The 22308-nt window shown below is 42.8% G+C and overlaps 1 protein-coding gene across 5 annotated transcripts in view; it reads left to right on the forward strand.

Moving 5' to 3' along the window:
- The window catches only part of LOC105474352 (transcription factor CP2), an 83341-nt gene that overhangs the window by 15779 nt on the left and 45254 nt on the right, over nucleotides 1–22308 (forward strand). For 2 of the 5 annotated variants that reach the window (XM_011728947.2, XM_011728946.2), the window contains exon 2: nucleotides 12169–12213. The exons of the other annotated variants lie outside the window; for them this stretch is intronic. In XM_011728947.2, the coding sequence (XP_011727249.2) occupies nucleotides 12169–12213 (45 nt within the window). The remainder of the gene's footprint in view (nucleotides 1–12168; nucleotides 12214–22308) is intronic. 5 annotated transcript variants of the gene reach the window in all.

A 22308-nucleotide genomic window follows, 5' to 3' on the forward strand; every position in this document is an offset into this window, starting at 1 on the left:
ACTAACACCAGTCTGTTTCAGACTTTTCTTTTTTTTTTTTTTTTTTTTTTTTTTTGAGACGGAGTCTCGCTCTGTTACCCAGGCTGGACTGCAGTGGCCGGATCTCAGCTCACTGCAACCTCCGCCTCTCGGGTTCACGCCATTCTCCTGCCTCAGCCTCCTGAGTAGCTGGGACTACAGGCGCTCGCCACCTCGCCCGGCTAGATTTTTGTATTTTTTTAGTAGAGACGGGGTTTCACCGTGTTAGCCAGGATGGTCTCGATCTCCTGACCTCGTGATCCGCCCGTCTCGGCCTCCCAAAGTGCTGGGATTACAGGCTTGAGCCACCGCGCCCGGCCTTGTTTCAGACTTTTCAGAACACTGAAGAGGAAAGAACACTCACTAATTCATTCTGTGACGTCAGCATTATCTTTGACATAGTTTGGATATTTGTCCCTCCAAATTGCAAGTTGAGATTTGATCTGCAGTGTTGGAGGTGGGTGGGGCCTAGTGGGAAGTATCTGGGTCATGGGGGTGTATCCCTCAGGAATGGCTTGGTGTGGTCCCTATGGTAGTGAGTGCATTTTTGCTATATTAGTTTACTCAAGAGCTGGGTGTTTAAGTGTCACACCTCTCCCCTCTCTCTTGCTTCCTTTCTTGCCATGTGACATACCTGCTCTTCCTTCACCTTCTGCCGTGATTGAAAGTTTCCTGAGGTACTTATCAGAAGCAGATACTGGCACCATGCTTCTTGTACAGCCTGCAGAACCATAAGCCAAATAAACCTCTTTCCTTTGTAAATTACCCAGCCTCAGGTATTCCTTTATAGCAATGCAAAGTGGATGAATACAGTCTTGATGCCAAAGCCCTACAAAGATGCTATAAGAAATCTATAGACTAATAGTTCTTTCTTTCTTTTTTTTTTTTTTTGAGACAAAAAAGAGTCTCACTGTATCACTGAGGCTGGAGTATAGTGGTGCAATCTTGGCTCACTGCAGCCTGGGCCTCCTGGGTTCAAATGAATCTCGTGCCAAAGCCTCCCAAGTAGCTGGGATTACAGGCATGTGCCACCACGCCCAGCTAATTTCTAAATTTTTGGTAGAGATGGGGCTTTGCCATGTTGGCCAGGCTGAAAGTGATCCACCCGCCTCGTCCTCCCAAAGTGCTGTCTTTACAGGCGTGAGCCACCGTGCCTGGCCTATAGACTAACATTTCTTAGGAACATTGATGTAAAAATCATCAACAAAATGCTAGCAAACCAGATTTAGCAGTAGATTAAAAGGATTTACACCATGACCAATAAGCAAATGAAAAGATACTCAACATTGCTAATTAGGGAAATGCAAGTCAAAACTCCAAGATACTACCTCACACCCATTAGGATGGCTGCTATCAAGAACAGCAGAAAATAATTGTTGAGAAGGACATGGAAAAATTGGAACCATTGTACACTGTTGGTAGTCATGTCGAATGGCACAGCCTATGTGAAAAACTATGGTGGTTCTTCCAAAAATTAAAAATAAAATTACCGTACGTGTCAGGATTTTCCAGAGACAAAACCAGTAGGGTATAGATGGATGGATGGGTGAAGGAGAGGGGATTTATTAGGAGAACTGGCTTACTCAATTATGGAAACTAAGAAGTGCCATGATAGGTCATCTGCAAACTAGAGAACCAGGGATGCCAGTACATTGGCTCAATCTAAGTCTCAAAGCCCCAGAACCAGGGAAACCAGTGGCATAAATTTCACACCAAGGCTGAAGGCCTGAAAACCTGAGAGGCTACTGGTGTAAGTCCTGGGATTCAAAAGCTGGAGAACTTGGAGTACTGATATCAAAGGGCAGGAGAAGGGTGTCCCAGCCCCAGGAGAGAAAATGGATTTACCTTTACTCTGCCTTTTTGTTCTATCCGGGCACCCAGCCCACTGGATGTTGCCCTCCCACATTGAGGGTGGATCTTACTCTCTCAGTCAACCTACTCACACACCAGTCTCCTCTGGAAACACCATCACAGATAGTCAGAAACCATGCTTTACCCACTTTCTAAGTATCCTTTAATCAGTCAAGTTGACACCTAAAAATCCTCACACCATATGATCCTGTAATTCTACTTGTGGAGGTTAGTGGTTCCCCTTTATCCTAGGTTTCACTTTCTGAGATTTCAGTTACCCAAGTTCAACTGTGGCCTGTAAAAAAAAAAATAGGTGAGTATAGTGTAATAAGATATTTTGAGAGAGAGAGAGAGACCACTTTTATTTATTTATTTAGAGATGGAATCTCACTGTGTCGCCTAGGCTGGAGTGCAGTGGCACCATCTCAGCTCACTGCAGCCTCCACCTCCCAGATTCAAGCGATTCCTGTGCCTCAGCCTCCCGAGTCGCTGAGATTACAGGCGCCTGCCACCACGCCTGGCTAATTTTGTATTTTTAATAGAGACAGGATTTCACCATATTGGCCAGGCTGGTCTCGAACTCCTGATCTCGAGTGATGTGCCCGCCTCGGCCTCCCAAAATGCTGGAATTACCGGCGTGAGCCACTGTTCCCAGCCACAGTTATATCATTTATTACTTATATTGTTATGGTTGTTTTATTATTAGTTGTTGTTAATCTCTTACTCTGCCTAATTTATAAATTAACTTTACCATGGATATATACATATATATATAGGAAAAAACACACTATACGTGGGGTTTGATACTCTCTGTGGTTTCACACATCCATGGGAGTCTTGGATCCCCCCATCAGATAACGATGACCTAATGTATACTCAAAATAATTGAAAGCAGGGTCCCTAAGAGATATTTGTGTACCTAATGTTCATAGGTATAACCCATTGATCAAAGGATGAATGGATAAGCAAAATGTTGTGAGTACATACAATGGAATATTATTCAGCCTTTAGGATGGCTGCTAGTAAAAAATTGAAGTAACAGGTGTTGGAAAGAATGTAGAGGAACTGGAAACTTTATGCATTGCTCGTGGCAATGTAAAATGGTGCATTCACTGTGGAAAACAGTATGGTGGTTCTTCAAAAAAACTAAACGTAGAATTATGATACAGCTGTTTCACTTCTGAGTACATATTCAAGACAACTGAAAGCAGCGACTTGAGCAGCTGTTTGTACACCTATGTTTAGCAACATTATTCACAACAGCCAAAAGGTGGAAGCAACCTAGATAAAATGTATATAATATGTACATATGATGGAATATTATTCAGACTTGGAAGGAGATTCTGATATGTGATATAACATGGATAAATCTTGGGACGTTATGATGTGTGAAATGTCAGACACAAAAGGATAAATATATGATTCCACTGCCATGAAATACCTCAAGTAGTCAAATTCATAATGATAGAATGTTGAGTAGTGGTTACCAGGAGAGGGGAGAGTGAGTAGTTCTTGTTTAATGGGCACAGAATTTTAGATTGGGATGATGAAAATTTCTGAAAATGGATAGTGGTGATGGTTAAGTACACTGTGAATGTACTTAATAGCACTGACATGTATACTTAAAAATGGTTAAAACAGGCTGGGCGCGGTGGCTCAAGCCTGTAATCCCAGCACTTTGGGAGGCCGAGGCGGGTGGATCACGAGTTCAGGAGATCGAGACCATCCTGGCTAACATGGTGAAACCCGTCTCTACTGAAAATACAAAAAACTAGCCGGGCGTGGTGGTGGGTGCCTGTAGTCCCAGCTACTTGGGAGGCTGAGGCGGGAAAATGGCGTGAACCCGGGAGGTGGAGCTTGCAGTGAGCCAAGATCGCGCCACTGCACTCCAGCCTGGGCCACACGGCGAGACTCCGTCTCAAAAAAAAAAAAAAAAAAAAGGTTAAAATATTACAGATTGAAGCATTGATATAGACAAAAAAAAAAAAAAAAAAAAAGGTTAAATGATAACTTTTTTTTTTTTTTTTCGAGACAGGGTCTTGCTCTGTCACCTAGGCTGCAGTGTAGTGGCACAATCACAGTTCACCACAACTTCAAACTCCTAGGCCCAAGCTATTCCCCTGCCTTAGCCTCCCGAGTAGTTGGGACTACAGGTGTGCACCACCACACCTAGCTAATTTTAAAAAAATTTTAGAGAGATGGGGTCTTGCTGTGTTGCCCAGGCTGGTCTAGAACTGACCTCAAGCCATCCCCCTGCCTTGGCCTGCCAAAGTGCTAGAATTAGAAACCTGAGCTGCTGTGCCCAGCCAACATACTATTATGTATATTTTACTACAAATTTTAAAAATGGAAAACAAAAAGAATGCAAATAGTTCTCCTTTGCCCTAGTCCTGATCCCTCAGCTAGCTGCAAAAGTATCACCACCAATGATGGTTGCCAGGGGCTAGTTACTGTTCAGTGGGTATGAGAGTTTCAGCTTTGCAAGATGAAGAGTTCTGGAGATGGATGATGGTGATGGTTGTACAACAATATGATTGTGCTTAATACCACTGAACTGTCCACTTAAAAGTGATTAAGATAGTAAAGTTTGTTGTGCGTATTTTATCACAATAAAAAGCAATTGGGAAAAAATAATTTTAGACTTGTATAATATTTGCATGAATACTACAAAGAATTTGTGAAAACCCTTCACCTAGATTCCCCAAAGGATAATACTTTAATATATTTGCTTTCTCCTTCTCTTTTTCAGAATTTCTCACACACTCAGAATTATTTTTTTCTGAATGATTTAAAGGTAAAAGGCAGATGTGATACCCCAAACACCTAAATACTTCAGTTTGTATTTTTTAAAAACAAGAAATTCTCTTACATAACTATGGTATAATGATCAAAATCGGGAACTTAACACTGACACAATGCTGTAATCTATAGACCTTATTCAGATTTTCTCAGTTGTCCTAATAATATCCATTATAGTAAAAGAATATCCAATATCATGTGTTGATTCAATGACCTTGTTTCTTTCATCTCCTTTAATCTGGAACAGTTCTTGAGTCTGTATTTTTATGACACTGACAATTTGATAAGTGCAGGGTAGTTATTTTGTGGAGCATCCTTCAATTTGTTTTTGTCTGTTGTTTCCTCGTGGTTAGATTCAGGTTATTCACGTTGGGCATTAATACCTAAGAAGTGATGCTGAGTTCTCTGTGTATCATATTAGGATGCACATGCTATTTATTACTCCTATTACTGACAATATTACTTGAGTGGTAGGGTCCAGTTTTCTCCCTCATAAAGTTATTCATTTGCCTTTTGTAATAATGTCTTGGGAGATGTTTTGTGACTATGTAAATATCCTGTTCTCAAACTTTCACCTGTTAATTTTAGCATTCAGATGATTCTTGCCCTAATCAGTTATCTTTATGGTCGTTGCCAAGTGATTTTCTCTTTTTACCTTCCCTGTACATTTATTAGTTGGCTTTCTACTGTAAGAAAGAGTTTTCTGTTCCTATTATTTTTTTATCAGTATAGACTCATAGATTCTTACTTTATTAAATACATTGTAATCTTCTATCACTATATATTTTGATGACAGTGTTCCAGGTTTGGCCAGGAGGAATTCCTTCAAAATGATTTACACACAGAGAAGCCTTTTAAAATTAGGTCTTGTTAATACTGTCCTAAGGTAACTATTAATATCACCCTTTTTCACTCACTAAGGTGTACCTGTTTTAGTGATAAATTATATGATCACTTTCTTTTCTTTTTTTTTTTTTTTTTGAGACGGAGTCTCGCTGTGTCACCCAGGCTGGAGTGCAGTGGCGCGATCTCGGCTCACTGCAAGCTCCGCCTCCCGGGTTTACGCCATTCTCCTGCCTCAGCCTCCGAGTAGCTGGGACTACAGGCGCCCGCCACCACACCCGGCTAGTTTTTTTTGTGTGTGTGTTTTTAGTAGAGACGGGGTTTCACCATGTTAGCCAGGATGGTCTCGATCTCCTGACCTGGTGATCCACCCGCCTCGGCCTTCCAAAGAGCTGGGATTACAGGCTTGAGCCACCGCGCCCGGCGATCACTTTCTTTAAAATGTTCATCAGTTTGTGCTACTTTTCTCCTGAAAACTGTCCAGTGGTTTCACATCTCACTTTGAATAAAAGCCACAGATCTGGCAAGGATCCATATGGTCTGCTCCTCCAGCCATTTTATATACTCTTCCTCGGCTTGCTCTGCTGCAGCCACACCTGGTCTTAGGGCTCCACTTTCACCTCACTGTCTTTGCATTTGCAGTTACTCTTCCCGAAACATTCCTGTATATTCCTTACTTCCTTTAGGTTTCTGCTCCCATGTCACTTTATTGGAGAGGGATTCCAATCTCCTTCACGTAAAATAGCAAGAGCCTCCTTCCCCTCACCAGCACTCCTTGCTTTCTTTACCCTCTCTGCTTTATTTTTTTCCTAGCATCTGATGTGTAATTCATTTGTTGGCTTCTCTCCCCAACTTCATGCTTCATAAAAGAAGGGATTTTCTTTCGTTCTCTGCTCTCTGCCTACTGTTAGAATAGTGCCTAATAAGTAGTATGCGCTAATTTGTTGAGTGAATGAACTCACTATCTCTCCATTTTGGTTTTTTTTTTGGGTTTTTTTTTTTTTTTGAGACGGAGTCTCGCTCTGTCGCCCAGGAGTGCAGTGGCCGGATCTCAGCTCACTGCAAGCTCCGCCTCCCGGATTCACGCCATTCTCCTGCCTCAGCCTCCCGAGTAGCTGGGACTACAGGCGCCCGCCACCTCGCCCTGCTAGTTTTTTGTATTTTTTTTTAGTAGAGACGGGGTTTCGCTGTGTTAGCCAGGATGGTCTGGATCTCCTGACCTCGTGATCCACCCGCCTCGGCCTCCCAAAGTGCTGGGATTACAGGCTTGAGCCACCGCGCCCGGCCAATCTCTCCATTTTGTTAAAAAAGGCAAGTACTATAGCAGTTCCTGAGGCAACGGTCTCTCTTCATTGAGACCTAAGTCTCTTTATTGAGACTGATTTTTGCCCTTTTGTTGCTGTTGTTGTTCGCTGTGCTTTTTCAGTACTTTTTTCTTCATTTCTACCCACTTCAGTTATCACCTGTCCATCTTCCAAATCTTCTCTCTTTGTCTCAGAGTTGGTCTGTTGTTACTGTTCTTTACTTTCCCTTTCATTCTAAGTCTTTTATGATGGACAGTGTATTTAGATGAGATTCGCCCTGTTTTGCTGCAAAAGTTATCCGTTACTTTTTAAAATTTAAAATTAAGAATTTTTAATTCATTACTTTAAAAAAAAATTTCTTTTTTCTTTTTTTTTTCAAGATGGAGGCTTGCTCTGTCGCCCAGGCTGAAAGTGCTGTGGCGCAATCTTGGCTCACTGCAACCTCCACCTCCCGGGTTCAAGCGATTCTCATGCCTCAGCCCTCCAAGTAGCTGGGATTACAGGTGCCTGCCACCACGCCCAACTAATTTTTGTATTTTTAGTAGAGAAGGGGTTTCGCCATGTTGGCCAGGCTGGTCTCAAACTCCTGACCTCAGGTGATCCGCCTGCCTCGGCCTCTCAAAGTGCTGGGATTACGGGCATGAGCCACTGCACTCAGCCATACTTCACTACTTTTTAAAAGATGGCACTGCTGGCCCGGTGCGGTGGCTCACCCCTGTAATCTCAGCACTTTGGAAGGCTGAGGTGGGCGGATCACGAGGTCAGGAGTTGGAGACCATCCTGGCAAACACGGTGAAACCCAGTCTCTACTAAAAATACGAAAAAAAAAAATTAGCCGGGCGTGGTGGCGGGCCCCTGTAGTCCCAGCTTCTCGGGAGGCTGAGGCAGGAGAATGGCGTGAACCCGGGAGGCGGCGGAGCTTGCAGTGAGCTGAGATCGTGCCACTGTACTCCAGCCTGGGCGACAGAGCAAGACTCCGTCTCAAAAAAAAAAAAAAAAAAAAAAAAGATGGCACTGCTGTAAAAATATAAAGACATGTTAAGAATGATTAAGTGCAAATTCAGGATAATGTTGCCTCTGGGAGTTGGAGGGGTATATAACTGAGGAAAAATATAGAGGGCTTCAACCATTAATGCTGTTTTGTAAGCTGCCTAGAGTGTACACAGTCATTTGTTACACTGTTTTACCTTTTTTATGTCTAAAATACCTTATAACAAATTAAAGACTAGGCACGGTGGCTCACCCTGTAATCCCAGCACTTTGGGAGGCTGAGGCAGGTGGATCACCTGACCGGGAGTTCTAGACCAGCCTGGCCAACATGGCGAAACCCCGTCTCTACTAAAAATGCAAAAAATTAGCTGAGCATGGTGATGCATGCCTGTAGTCCCAGTTACTCAAGAGACTGCGGCACAAGAATTGCTTGAACCTGGGAGGCGGAGGTTGCAGTGAGCAAAGATAGTGCCACTGCACTCCACCCTGGGTGACAGAGCGGGCCTCCATCTCGGAAAAAAAAGAAAAAAATTTAAGAAAAAATGTATCTATCAACGTAATCTATTTCTTCATTCTTTTAAGTTATGCTGTTACTCCTTTTTACTGTAAGTTCATAAATTTTCTTTGCTTTCCCACATTTTTCTTGCCCTCCTCTTATTATGGAAGACAACCTACAAAGCAGCAGTGTTGCCATTCCTTCCTTCTACTTTTTTTTTTTTTTTTTTTGAGACGGAGTCTGGCTGTGTCTCCCAGGCTGGAGTGCAGTGGCGTGATCTCGGCTCACTGCAAGCTCCGCCTCCCGGGTTCACGCCATTCTCCCGCCTCAGCCTCCCAAGTAGCTGGGACTACAGGCGCCCGCCACCACGCCCGGCTAGTTTTTTGTATTTTTAGTAGAGACGGGGTTTCACCATGTTAGCCAGGATAGTCTCGATCTCCTGACCTCGTGATCCACCCGCCTCGGCCTCCCAAAGTGCTGGGATTACAGGCTTGAGCCACCGCGCCCGGCCCTACTTTTTTTTTTTTTTTTTTTTTAAGGTTTTTGGGGAACAGGTGGTGTTTGCTTACATTAATAAGTTCTTTAGTGGTGATTTCTGAGATTGTGGTGCACCCATCTCCTGAGCCTGAGCAGTATACACTGTACCAAGTGTATAGTCTTTTATCCCTCACCTCTTCCCATCCTTTCCCCTCGAGTCCCCAAAGTCCATTGTATTATAGTTAAACATTTGTGACCTCATAGCTTAACTCTCACTTACGAGTGAAAACATACGACGTTTGGTTTTCCATTCCTGAGTTACTTCACTTAGAGTAATGGTCTCTAGTTCCATCCAGTTTGCTGCAAATGCCATTATTTCGTTCTTTTTATGGCTGAGTAATTTTCTATGGTGTATATATACTACATTTTCTTTCTTTCTTTCTTTCTTTCTTTCTTTCTTTCTTTCTTTCTTTTGAGATGGAGTCTCGCTCTGTTGCTCAGGCTGGAGTACAGCGGCGCAATCTTGGCACACTGCAACTGTCACCTCCTGGGTTCAAGAGATTCTCCTGCCTCAACCTCCAGAGTAACTGGAATTGCAGGCGCCTGACACCATCCCAGGCTACTTTTTGTATTTTTAGTAAAGACAGGGTTTCGCCATATTGGTCAGGCTGGCCTCAAACTCCTGACCTCAAGTGATCCGCCCACCTCGGCTTCCCAAAGTGCTGGGATTACAGATGTGAGCCACTGTACCTGGCCTATATACCACATTTTCTTTTTTTTTTTCTTCTTTTTTTTTTTTTGAGACAGAGTCTCACTCTGTCACCCAGGCTGGAGTGCAGTGACACAATCTCGGCTAACTGCAACCTCTGCCTGCCGGGTTCAAGTGATTCTCTTGTCTGAGCCTCTGGAGTAGCCTGGATTACAGGCACCCACCACCACGCCTGGCTAATTTTTGTATTTTTAGTGGAGATGGAGTTTCACCATATTGGCTAGGCTGGTCTTGAACTTCTGACCTTGTGATCCGCCCGCCTCGCCTCCCAAAGTGCTGGGATTACAGGTGTGGGCCTCCACGCCTGGCCACCACATTTTCTTTATCCACTTGTTGATGGGCATTTGGGCTGGTTCCATATTTTTGCAATTGCAAATTATGCTACTATAAACATGCATGTGCAAGTATCTTTTTCATATAATGACTTCTTTTCCTCTGGGTAGATACCCAGCAGTGGGATTGCTGGATCAAATGGTAGATATACTTTTAGTTTTTTAAGGAATCTCCACACTGTTTTTCGTAGTGATTGTACTGTTTACATTCCCACCGACAGTATAGAAGTGTTCCCTTTTCTTTTTTTTTTTTTTTTTTTTTTTTTTTTTTGTTGAGACAGAGTCTCGCTTTGTCGCCCAGACTGGAGTGCAGTGGCCGGATCTCAGCTCACTGCAAGCTCCGCCTCCCGGGTTCACGCCATTCTCTTGCCTCAGCCTCCCTAGTAGCTGGGACTACAGACGCCCGCCACCTCGCCCAGCTAGGTTTTTTTGTATTTTTTAGTAGAGACGGGGTTTCACCGTGTTAGCCAGGATGGTCTCGATCTCCTGACCTTGTGATCCGCCCGTCTCGGCCTCCCAAAGTGCTGGGATTACAGGCTTGAGCCACCGCGCCCGGCCCAGAAGTGTTCCCTTTTCACCACATCCATGCCAGCATCTGTTGTTGTTTTTTTTAGTTTTTTGATTATGGCTGTTCTTGCAGAAGTAAGGTGATATTGCATGGCGGTTTTGATTTTCATTTCCCTAATAGTGATGTTGAGCATTTTTCCATATGCTTGTTGACCATTTGTATGTCTTCTTTTGAGAATTGTCTATTCATGTCCTTAGCCACTTTTTGATGGGATTGTTTTTTTCTTGCTGATTTGTTTGAGTTCCTTGTGGATTCTGGATGTTAGTCCTTTGTCGGATGTATAGATTGTGAAGACTTTCTCCCACTCTGTGGGCTGTTTACTCTGCTGGTTATTTCTTCTGTTGTGCAGAAGCATTTTAGTTTAATTAAGTTTCATCTATTTATCTTTGTTTTTGTTGCGTTTGCTTTTGGGTTCTTGGTCATGAAATCTTTGCCTAAGCTAGTGTCTAGAAGGGTTTTTCCAATGTTATATTCTAGAATTTTTATGGTTTCAAGTCTTAGATGTAAGTCTTTGATCGACCTTGAGTTGATTTTTGTGTAAGGTGAGAGATGAGGATCCAGTTTTATTCTGCTACATGTGGCTTGCCAGTTATCCCAGCCTTCCCTCTACTTTGTCACCTTCTGTCTTCCCCACCCCCCTACCTTTTCCTATCCTGGTCTCCTTTATGCCTTGTTCATAGTAGTTTCCATTTGTTGCTGATAGTCGACTCTCACTACGCCTCAAGTGGAACCTAACAGAATACACTTGGGACTTTGGGTACACAAATTGGTGTTCTGGTTTTCCTTTCACCAATGATTTAATTTTCTTCCTTCCTTTTTTTTTTTTTTTTTTTGAGATGAAGTCTCACTCTGTTGCTGAGGCTGGAGTGCAGTGGCGCAGTCTCAGCTCACTGCAGCCTCTGCCTCCTGGGTTCAAGTGATTCTCCTGCTTCAGCCTCCCAAGTAGCTGGGATTACAGGCATGTGCCACCACACCTGGCTAATTTTTGTATTTTTAGTAGAGATGGAGTTTCACTATATTGGCCAGACTGGTCTCTAACTCCCAACCTCAGGTGATCTGCCTGCTTTGGCCTCCCAAAGTGCTGGGATTACAGGCGTGAGCCACTGTGCCCCGCCTAATGTTTTATATGCACAGCAAATCCTAGTTTATTCCCTCAGTCACTAAGCAGATTTTTACTCTTATCATTCAGCAAACGTTTGAGTGCCTACTGTGTACTTGGTTTTATACAGCTTGATTCTATAGCTTTGTCTTCACCATATGCTCCCATATGCAGATGCTGAATATAAATAAATCAAACAGGTTTCTTTCATTTGCTTACAATTTGATAGAGAAGATAAGACATGTATATAAATAAATGTGATACAGGTTGGAAATAAATATGCTAAAAGCACTTGAAGTGCTATAGGAATTCGGAACATAGAAATACTACTTCTACCTCCTAAGGTGGTATCTGAAAGAAGGGTAAGATTTGGCCATGCAAAGGTGGAGGAGAAATATATTCCAGGCAGAGGGATTGTAGGAACAATGGAATTGTTGGATTATGAGCTTGCTATATCTTCCTACAAGATAATGCTAAATTATTTTTCTAGTATACTTAGAGTTCAGGTGTTTCGGTTCTGCATCCTAGCCATTATTTTATTTGTTCACTGTTGTAATTTTTGTGTGGAATAGTATTTTATTGTGGTTTTAATTTGTATTTTCCTAATTTCTTATGAGGCCAGCACCTTTTCATATGTTTGTGGGCCACTGATGTTTTCTCCTAAGAAGTAAGTATTTGAGTTTTTTGGGGGTACGGGGTGGGGGAGGGAGGTTTGGCCTTTTTCATATTAATTTATAGGAATCTTAGATATATTTTATTAATTTTTTTTTTTTTGAGATAGGATCTCACTCTGTCACCCAGACTGCAGTGTAGTGGCACAAGCTTGACTCACTGCAGCCTCAAACTACTGGGCTCAGGCAATCCTCCTACCTTAGCCTCCTGAGTAGCTGAGACAACAGCCGGGCATGCCACCATACCTGGCTGATTTTTTTTTTTTTGTAGAGATGGAGTAATCTACAAAAGTGTTGAGATTACAGGTGTGAGCCATCATGGCCAGCCCCAAATATATTTTAGATACTCATCTTTTGTCAGTTTTGTGTGTAGTCAGTATATTCTGCCAGTTTATGGCTTGTCATTTCCCTCTCTTTATGTGTCTTTGGTTCTAAGGTTCTTTTTTTGGTGGGGAGGGGGCAGGGACAGGGTCTTGCTCTGTCGACCAGGCTAGAGTGCAATGGCAGTCACAGCTCACTGCAGCTTCAACCTCCTGGGCTCAAGTGATCCTCCTGCCTCTGCCTCTCAAGGAGCTGGGACCACAGGCATGCACCACCAAGCCTGGCTAATTTTTTGTATTTTTTGTGGAGAAGGGGGTCTCCCTATGTTGCTGAGGCTAGTCTCAAACTCCTGGACTCAGGCAGTTCTCCCACTCGAGCTACCTTAAAGTGTTGGGATTACAGGCACTAGCCCCCATGCCTGGCCTAAAGTTCTTAGTATAATTAATGAATCTTTTATGGTATATGATTTTTGAGTCTTGTCTAAGAAAAAAAAATTTTTTTTGAGACACTCTCACTGCATCACCCAGCCTGGACTGCAATGGTGTGATCTTGGCTCACTGCAACCTTTACCTCCTGGGTTCAAGCAATTCTGCCTCAGCCTCCCAAGTAGCTGAAATTACAGGTGTGCACCACCATACCCAGCTAATTTTTGTATTTGGTGTTTTTTTTGAGACGGAGTCTCACTCTGTCCACCAGGCTGGAGTGCAGTGGTGTGATCTCGGCTCACTGCAACCTCTGCCTCCCAGGTTCAAGCGATTCTCCTGCCTCAGCCTCCCAAGTAGCTAGGAAGACAGGCACCCGCCACCATGCCCAGCTAGTTTTTTGTATTTTTAGTAGAGACAGAGTTTCACCATGTTAGCCAGGCTGGTCTTGAACTCCTGACTTTAAGTGATCCACCCACCTTGGCCTCCCAAAATGCTGGGATTATAGGCGTGAGCCACTGCACCTGGCCTAATTTATGTGATTTTAGTACAGATGGCATTTTGCCATGTTGGCCAGGCTGGTCTCAAACTCCTGACCTCAAGTGATCCTCCTGCCTCAGCCTCCCAAAGTGTTGGGATTGCAGGCATGAGCCACCTTGTCCAGTGTTGTCTAAGAAATTCTTGCTTATGCTGAGGCCATAAAGATATTCTCCTATATTGTTTTTTTAAAGTTTTCTATGTTTGCTTTTCACACTTTAGTCTTAAAGTTGATTTTGTACTGGGTGTTGCTAAGGCTCCAATTCCATTTTTTTCACATCCAGATATCTGATTTTTCCAGCATAATTTATTGAAAAGTCCATCTTTGCCACTGCTCAACTATACCAGCTGTCATAAATCAAATTTCTATATATGTGGGGTCAGTTTATGGGTTCTGTTTTCTCTTCTATAGGTTAATTTGTCTGTGTCAATACCATGCTGTCTTAATTACTAAAGTTTTTAAGTAATTGTTGGTATCTGGCAGGGCATAGCCCTCATCTCGTTCTTTTTCCGGAGTATTTGGCCTTTCTTGGTTCTGCTTATTGATAGAAATTTTAGAATGGCTGGGTGCAGTGGCTCACACCTGTAATCTCAGCATTTTGGAAGGCTAAAGTGGAAGGATTGCTTGAGCCCAGGAGTTTGAGACCAACCTGGGCAACATAAACAGACCCTATCTCTACAAAAAAATTAAAAAATTAGCCAGGTGTGGTGGTGCACACCTGTAGTCCCAGCTACTCAGGAGGCTGAGGTTGGGGGAGGATTGCTTGAGCCTCGGCAGTTGAAGCTGCAATGAGCCATGATTATGCCACTGCACTTGGCCTGGGCAATAATGAGACCCTGTTTCAAAAAAAATTTGTTTTTTAGAATCATCTTGTCAAGTTGAATCTATTGCGATATTTATTGGAATTGAACCTATAGATGAATTTGGGATAAATTGACATCATTGGCATATGTATTCAGCCTTTCAATCCTTGAACATAATGTAACTCTCTATTTAGGTCTTATCTGAATATTTCTTGTATTTGTCTGCTTTGTGTCTGTACTTTCGTTGCTGTGTCATATTCTCATTGTTTTTTACCTGGACTGTTGAATAGCTTTCAACTCCCCATCTTTGGTCTATTTTTTCTAAGAGACAGCCTAGCATAGTGACATCTGAAACCAAACTTAGGGGTTTGAATTCTGGCTTCACCAGGATTGGGCACATTACTTAACCTCTCCATGCTTCTCTTTAAAATAGAGGTAATAATAGTAGTACTTACCTTGTGAGATTGTTATGAAGATTAAATTAGTTTATATATGTAAAATAATTAGGGTAGTGTCAGGCAACTAGTAAGTGCTCAATAAATGCTAGCAATTATTACTGTCATGTAAATTCTAGTAGCTTACCTCTAGAGCCTGTCCTATAAATTTCTATCCTCTACTGAAGAGAATGTGAATTCAAGATATATTTTATAGATAAAAAAGTATAAGACTTGCTAATGAACATGAGGATAAGAGGAAAGGATCAATCTAGGATGCCTTCAAGAGTTCTGGTTTGAATATTTTGTTGGATGGTATTGACATTTGCTGAGAAGGGGGGATAGGCTGGGTATGTTTGGAATAAGATCAAGAGTTTTATATTGGACTTGGTCCATTTGATATCTCTGAGAGACAACAAAAAGGCAGTGTTAGGTAGGCATTAAATATGCAAATCAATATACAAGTCTAGACCTAGTAGACACATTTGGTAGTCATCAGAATAAAGAGATACTTGAATGTATGGGAGTTAATGAGATCTGAAAGTGTAGAAAGAGAAGAGCCAAAAATCAAGTGCAGATGTTTTGTAGAGCAGGAGGGTTGCCACAGGGGAGTTAAGAAGATGTTGCCAGTGAGGTGGGAAGAAAATTAGGTAAGAGTATTCAGGATCCAGAGAAAAGAGTGGTGAATGTAGGAGTTACAGCTGTGTTGAGTGCTCCTGAAAACAGAAGATGAGCCCAGAGAAGTGACCATTGAGTTTGGCTACATGGAAGTCACTGGTGACCATGACAGTTACTTTCCATGATATGTTGTAGTGAAAGCCGAACTGTGTTGGTTGAAAGAATGAATTGGAGGTGAGGAAATAGAGATTCTTTATATAAAGACTTTTAGTTATGAAAGGTACAGAGAAGTAGAGCAGTAGTTGAAGGCGGATGTGGGAAGACTTTCTTTTTATAAGATGGGAAATACTCAAATGTGATGGTATGCTAATGGGAATTATCTAGAGAGGAAGATTGATGGTACATGTATTGGGATAATCAGAGGAAAAAGGTTCTTGAGAATTGAGAGGGAGTGGGCTCCAAGTCTGTGGGTAAGGATTAGCCTTTCCCAGGAGGAGGAACTTAGCCCTCATTACATCAGGAGCAAAAGAGAAGATAGTTTCAAGGGCAGATAGGTTTGTAGGTTTGATAGGGAAAGAAGATGCTTAAAAATGTGTGAGAGATTTAATTAATTAAATTGTACTTGAAGAAGTAATTGCAGTAACATGCAGACTCGTAAAGAAGAATATTCAGGAGCTCTTCACAGGGATCATAGACAGCCAGGTACTCAATACAGGTTTGATAATAAATGGTAGCAGCATTGTCTTGACTATTCATCTACAGTATAACCCAATCATGTTTGCTGAGTAGCCTAATTATAAAGACTTTTTTTTTTCTTTTTTTTTTTTGTGATAGAGTTTGCTCTGTCACCCAGGCTGGAGTGCCATGGTGTAATCTCGGCTCACTGCAACCTCCGCCTCGGGATTCAAGCAATTCTTCTGCTTCAGCCTCCTGAGTAGCTGGGATTACAGGTGTGTGCCACCATGCCTGGCTAATTTTTGTATTTTTAGTAGAGATGGGATTTCACTATGTCGGTCAGACTGGTCTCAAACTCCTGACCTCGTGAGCCACCACACCTGGCTTTTTTTTTTTTTTTTTTTTAATTGAGACTGAGTCTTGCTCTGTCACTCAGGCTGGAGTGCAGTGGTGCCATCTTGGCTCACTGCAACCTCCACCTCCCAGGTTCAAACGATTCTTGTACCTCAGCCTCTCGAATAGGTGCGATGACAGGCGTGCGCCACCATGCCCAGCTTTTTGTGTGTGTGTGTGTGTGTGTGTGTGTGTGTGTGTGTTTTTAGTAGAGATGAGGTTTCGCTATGTTGTCCAGGCTTGTCTCTAGCTCCTGGCCTCAAGTGATCTGCCCCCATCGGCCTCCCAAAGTGCTGGGATTATAGGTGTGAGCCACCCTGCCCAGCTAAAGACCTATATTTTTTATATGGGCATATTATTATTTTAGTCATTTAAAAAATAGTGTTTATTGAGTACCTAGGATGGCCAGGTCTTGGTGATAATAGGGTGACAAGACAAAGAAGATCCTTGCAAGAATAGAGCTTACATTCCTGTGAGAGAAGTACAGAGAAGAAACTATAAACAGACAGATAAGGAAATTTCAGAAAGAAGTGCCATAATGAAAATATATGGAATCTTCTTTAGGTAGAATGACCAGTGAATGTCTCTCTGCAGAGGTATACACTTCAACACAGACCTAAATAATAAAAAGAACCATACAGAAATCTGGAAATTCATTTAGCCTTAGGGCAGAAAGACCAGCTATATTGCAGAATCTTTTAGTCCTTCACCCACCTCCCCCTGCTTTCTTTTTTTTTGGTCCCAGCTACTCAGGAGGCTGAGGTGAGAGGATTGCTTGGACCCAGAAGTTCAAGACTATCCTGGGCAAGATGGCGAGACCCCATCTCTACCAAAAAAATGTAAAAAATATTATTTTATTATTATTATTATTTGTATTTTTTTTTTTTTTTTTTTTTTTTGAGACGGAGTCTCGCTCTGTCACCCAGGCTGGAGTGCAGTGGCGCGATCTCGGCTCACTGCAAGCTCCGCCTCCCGGGTTCACGCCATTCTCCTGCCTCAGCCTCCCGAGTAGCTGGGACTACAGGCGCCCACAACCGCGCCCGGCTAATTTTTTGTATTTTTAGTAGAGACGGGGTTTCACCGTGGTCTCGATCTCCTGACCTTGTGATCCGCCCGCCTCGGCCTCCCAAAGTGCTGGGATTACAGGCGTGAGCCACCGCGCCCGGCATTATTTGTATTTTTTTAGACAGAGTCTTGCTCTGTCGCCCAGGCTGGAGTGCAGTGGTGCCATCTCGGCTTGCTGCAACCTCCACCTCCTGGGTTCAAGCAATTCATCTGCCTCAGCTTCCCAAGTAGCTGGGATTACAGGTGCCTGCCACCACACCTGACTGATTTTTGTATTTTTAGTAGAGACAGGGTTTTGCCATGCTGGCCAGGCTGGTCTCAAACTCCTGACCTCAGATGATTCACCTACCCTGGCCTCCCAAAATGCTGCAATTACAGGTGTGAGCCACTGCGCCCAACCAAAAACTTTAAAAATTAGATGGTTGCAGTAGTGTGCCTCTGTGGTTCCAGCTATTCAGGAGGCTACAGCAGGAGGATCCCTTGAGCCTAGGAGTTCAAGGTGGCAGTGAGCTATGATAGCACCACTACACTCCAGCCTGGGTGACAGTGTGAGACCTGGTCTCTAAAAAATGAAGGAAAGAAGGGAGGGTGTACAGGAGGGATGAAAGGAAGGAAGGGCCCAGGTACAGTGGCTCACGCCTTTAATCCCAGCACTTTGGGAGGCTGAGGTGGAAGGATCACTTGAGCCCAGGATTTTGAGACTAGCCTGGGCAACATTTTGAGACCCCATCTCTACCAAAAAAAAAAAAAAAAAAAAAAGAAAGAAAGATAGAAAAGAAGGAAGGAAGAAAAAAGAACAAAAGACAGAGTCTCACTGTATTACCTAGGCTGGTGTTGAATTCCTGGGCTCAAGCGATCCTCTGCCTCAGCCTCCCAAAGTATTGGGATTATAAATGGGAGCCTCCATGCCTGGCCTTTGAGTCCTTTTCAGGTTCTTTTAGTGAAATCATAGTTAATTGATACTATCATTTCATTAGTATGAGTTGTGCAAATATCCATGCATAAGTGTTAGAGTGCAACACCTTTAGAAATATCTTTGGAGCACTCAGTGGGAGCTTTTGATTATATATTTTTTGCCCTCAGGAATGTTTTAAACAGTTGCTACTTAATATGAGGCATTGAGTGGTGATAAACAGGATAAAACTTGGATAAAATGAGTTTGTTTGCTTACTATTTCCCTACTGCCTGAAATAGTTCCAGGCATATCAGTGTTCATAATGTATTTATGAATGAATGAATAAATTCATTTATAAATCCAGTATTTAATAGCTGTGTAACCTTGGGCACATTATTTAACATTTCTAATTACTGTAGCCTCAGTTCCTTCAGTTGGAAAATGGTGAGGAGGAGATAATTCCTCCTACCTCACAGCATTATTGTATGAATTAAATGCAAATTTATGTGCAAAAAATGAATCATAGCAGTTGAGTTGAGGTAGAAGAGAGCAGGTGGACCCCAAGGCCTGGGGGCAGGGGAAGGAACTGCAGTTTGTCTGCTGAATCTTTTAAAAAGGGAAAAGAGGCCAGGTGCAGTGTCTCCTGTCTGTAATCTCAGCACTTTAGGAGGCTGAGGCAGGAGGATCCTGAGAGGCCAGGAGAGTGAGGCCTTGTCTGTACAAAAAATTAAAAGATGAGCCAGGCATGGTGGCGTGTGCCTATAGACCAGCTACTTGGGAGGCTGAGGCTGAGGTGGGAGGATTGATTGGGCCCAGGAATTTGAGTCTTGCAGTGAGCTGTGATCACGCCACTGCTCTCCAGCCTGGGCAACAGAGCAAGACGCAGTCTCACTATACGTATGTATAGAGAAATGGGAAGTATGGTGAGAGATGAGACTGAAAAGGTAAACTGGGCCCAGTTCTGAAGAGTTTTGGGAGCCATGTTGAGGAGTTAGCACTTTGTCATGATTCTCCATGTTGAGGCTGGTCTCGAACTCCTGACCTCAGGTAATCCGCCCGCCTCGGCCTCCCAAAGTGCTGGGATTACAGGCGTGAGCCACCACACCCGGCCTCTTTGTCATGATTACATTGGGAAACTGCTGAAACTTTATAAACAGAGAAGGAACATTTCTAGATTTACATTTTAAAAAAGTTACTCTGGCTACAGATTGGAGGATAATGATAAAAAGCTGGTTATCATGCCTGAGAAGGGTTGAAGCTTAGTAAACTGGGTGTCTTCTGCTCTGCATATCCTCAGAAACACAAATTTACTCTCTATCTATAAAAGACAAGGGGCAAATAACATTTCTGCTTTGATTGCATCATCAGATCTAACTGGTTACATCTCTAGGGAATTTGCTGGCCATTTTAGGAGACAAGGCCTTCATCAGAAATGTGGTCTGGCCTGGCACAGTGGCTCACACCTGTAATCCCAGCACTTTGGGAGGCTGAGGCGGGTGGATCACCTGAGGTCAGGAGTTCGAGACCAGCCTGACCAACATGGAGAAACCCTGTCTCTAGTGAAAATAGAAAGTTAGCCAGGTGTGGTGGCGCACACCTGTAATCCCAGCTACTTGGGAGGCTGAGGCAGGAGAATCACTTCAACCCGGGAGGCAGAGGTTGTGGTGAGCTGAGATCACGCCATTGCACTCCAGCCTCTCACCATTGCACTCCAGCCTGCGCAACAAGAGCGAAACTTGGTCTCACAAAAAAAAAAAAAAAAAGAAAAAAGAAATATGGTCTGAGGGAGGAGAAATGTTCCTAAGTCCTATCACTTTGAGCATAAAAGAGAAGAGATGGTTAGGGCCTATTTACCATTTCATAGGACTAAGTATTCTGGTACTTTCAGGATTTTCCTAAGAGTCATCGGCAATTAAAGCCTTAAAACACAGAAAAGTACGCCAGGCACAGTGGCTCACGCCTGTAATCCTAACACTTTGGGAGGCTGAGACAGTTGGATCACTTAAGGCCTGGAGTTTCAGAGCAGTTTGGCCAACGTGGTGAAACCCCATCTCTACTAAGAATACAAAAATTAGCCAGGCATGGTTTACATGGGATTACAGGAGCGCGCCTCTGAGGTGGGAGAGTCACTTTAACTCGGGAGGCGTAGGTTGTAGTAAGCCGAGATAGCGCCACTGCACTACAGCCTGGGCAACAGAGTGCTACTGTGTCTCAAACACACACACACACACACACACACACACACACACACACACACACACCCCCAAAAAAACACACACAAGAAAAATAGAAAAAAATAAATAAATAAAAACACAGAAAAGTGTCTGTGCTTGCCTTTCAGTACAGGGAGGAGTGAGGGACTAGAGAGATTGTCCTACTTTGAAGCCAGGCATGGTAGGGAGTACAGGATGAGCAAGACGTAAGAACTCCCAAGTATAGAGAGGTAATAATGATGCTTGCCAGTGAAGATGGAAGCCTAACTGCAAGGGGGAGGAAAAGCATGAGCTGGTAGACATTTTGGATCGGAAAAGAAGCTTTGAGGCTCAGCACTATAAAGGGCTAAGTGTGGATTCCCTTAGTCACAAGAAAACAAAACAAAAAAAATAACTGTTGGTGTTTTCCCAGTTATGCCATACTATGATGATAGACATTTGATCTTTGAATACTTAAATGAGAGTTCTATTTTCTATATCAAAATAGTCAGATTCCCTTGAATATTTAACCTATGAATATTGTTGTGAGTTGCCATTTTTTGCCTAACTGGAAAGAGTCAGTGATGTCAGAAATTTAATAAAAGAGCCTAGTACTAATGATGCCACAGGTGATGTTTTCAATTAGCAGTGTTTTAATGAGATTTGTAGGCTGGTAAGAGCTAATCCTATAATGTATGGAAAAAAACTAAGAAGGTAGGCCTATATCTGGTAAATCTCCTGAGGTAGGGCTTTGCTGATTCAGATTTCTTTGATTAAATGTTTAATATCTTACAAACTGCCTGGAAGTAAATTTGTATCTGACATAGATACTTTTCTTTTCAGCTTCCAAAATAAATAAGGTTAGCAGAAATTAGATGTGTTTAGTGACTTTATAAGCTAAAGGAAAATAAAAGCACATTTCTGGTAGGTATAAAAATAATTGGTAGTTGGCAAATAATTCAGCCGAGTAGAAATGTGAGAGACTGAAAGACTTGAGGAGAAAAAAGGGAAATCAGCTTCATTTTTTGGTAAACTTCGAGATGTACATCTCAAACTTTGAGATACATCTGGTATCTTGCAAGTGATCTAAACTGATCTCTCAATCGTGCTGAAGAAATAGAAATATTTGTACTCCGGAAGCACTTCTTAAAGTGCTTAAAGAACATTAAGCCCTGTTTTGACCTCTGGGAAACAGTTCCAGAACCAGTATTCCCAGAGAAAGACTATCAAATGACAGCTCTCTCAGGGACAGCATAAAATCCAGATATGGTGTAGTTTTTTTTGTTGCTGTTTGCTTTTGAGACAGAGTCTCCTCTGTCATCCAGGCTGAAGTGCAGTGGCATAGTCACGGCTCACTGCAGCCTCCTCTCCCGGGTTCAAGCAATTCTCCTGCCTCAGGCTCTCAACTAGCTGGGACTACAGGCTACAGGCGTGTGCCACCATGCCTGGCTAATTATTTTTTATACTTTTAGTAGAGATGGGGTTTCACCATGTTAGCTAGGCTAGTTTTGAACTCCTGATCTCAAGTGATCGACTTGCCTTGGCCTCCCAAAGTGCTGGGATTATAGACATGAACAACTGCACCTAGGCTATCGTGTAGTTTTTATCTACTGCTCACTTGTGTTTCCATGTTCCTGCTTTGAAACTGGAGGGGAATAGAGGTAAGCTACTCAGGGCAGTTGCATAAAACATCTGCTATAAGCATACTAGGCCCTTTCAAGTTACATCATTTTTA

This window comes from Macaca nemestrina, chromosome 10 (assembly GCF_043159975.1).
Source record: "Macaca nemestrina isolate mMacNem1 chromosome 10, mMacNem.hap1, whole genome shotgun sequence".
In the NCBI taxonomy this organism is placed as follows: Eukaryota; Metazoa; Chordata; class Mammalia; order Primates; family Cercopithecidae; genus Macaca; species Macaca nemestrina.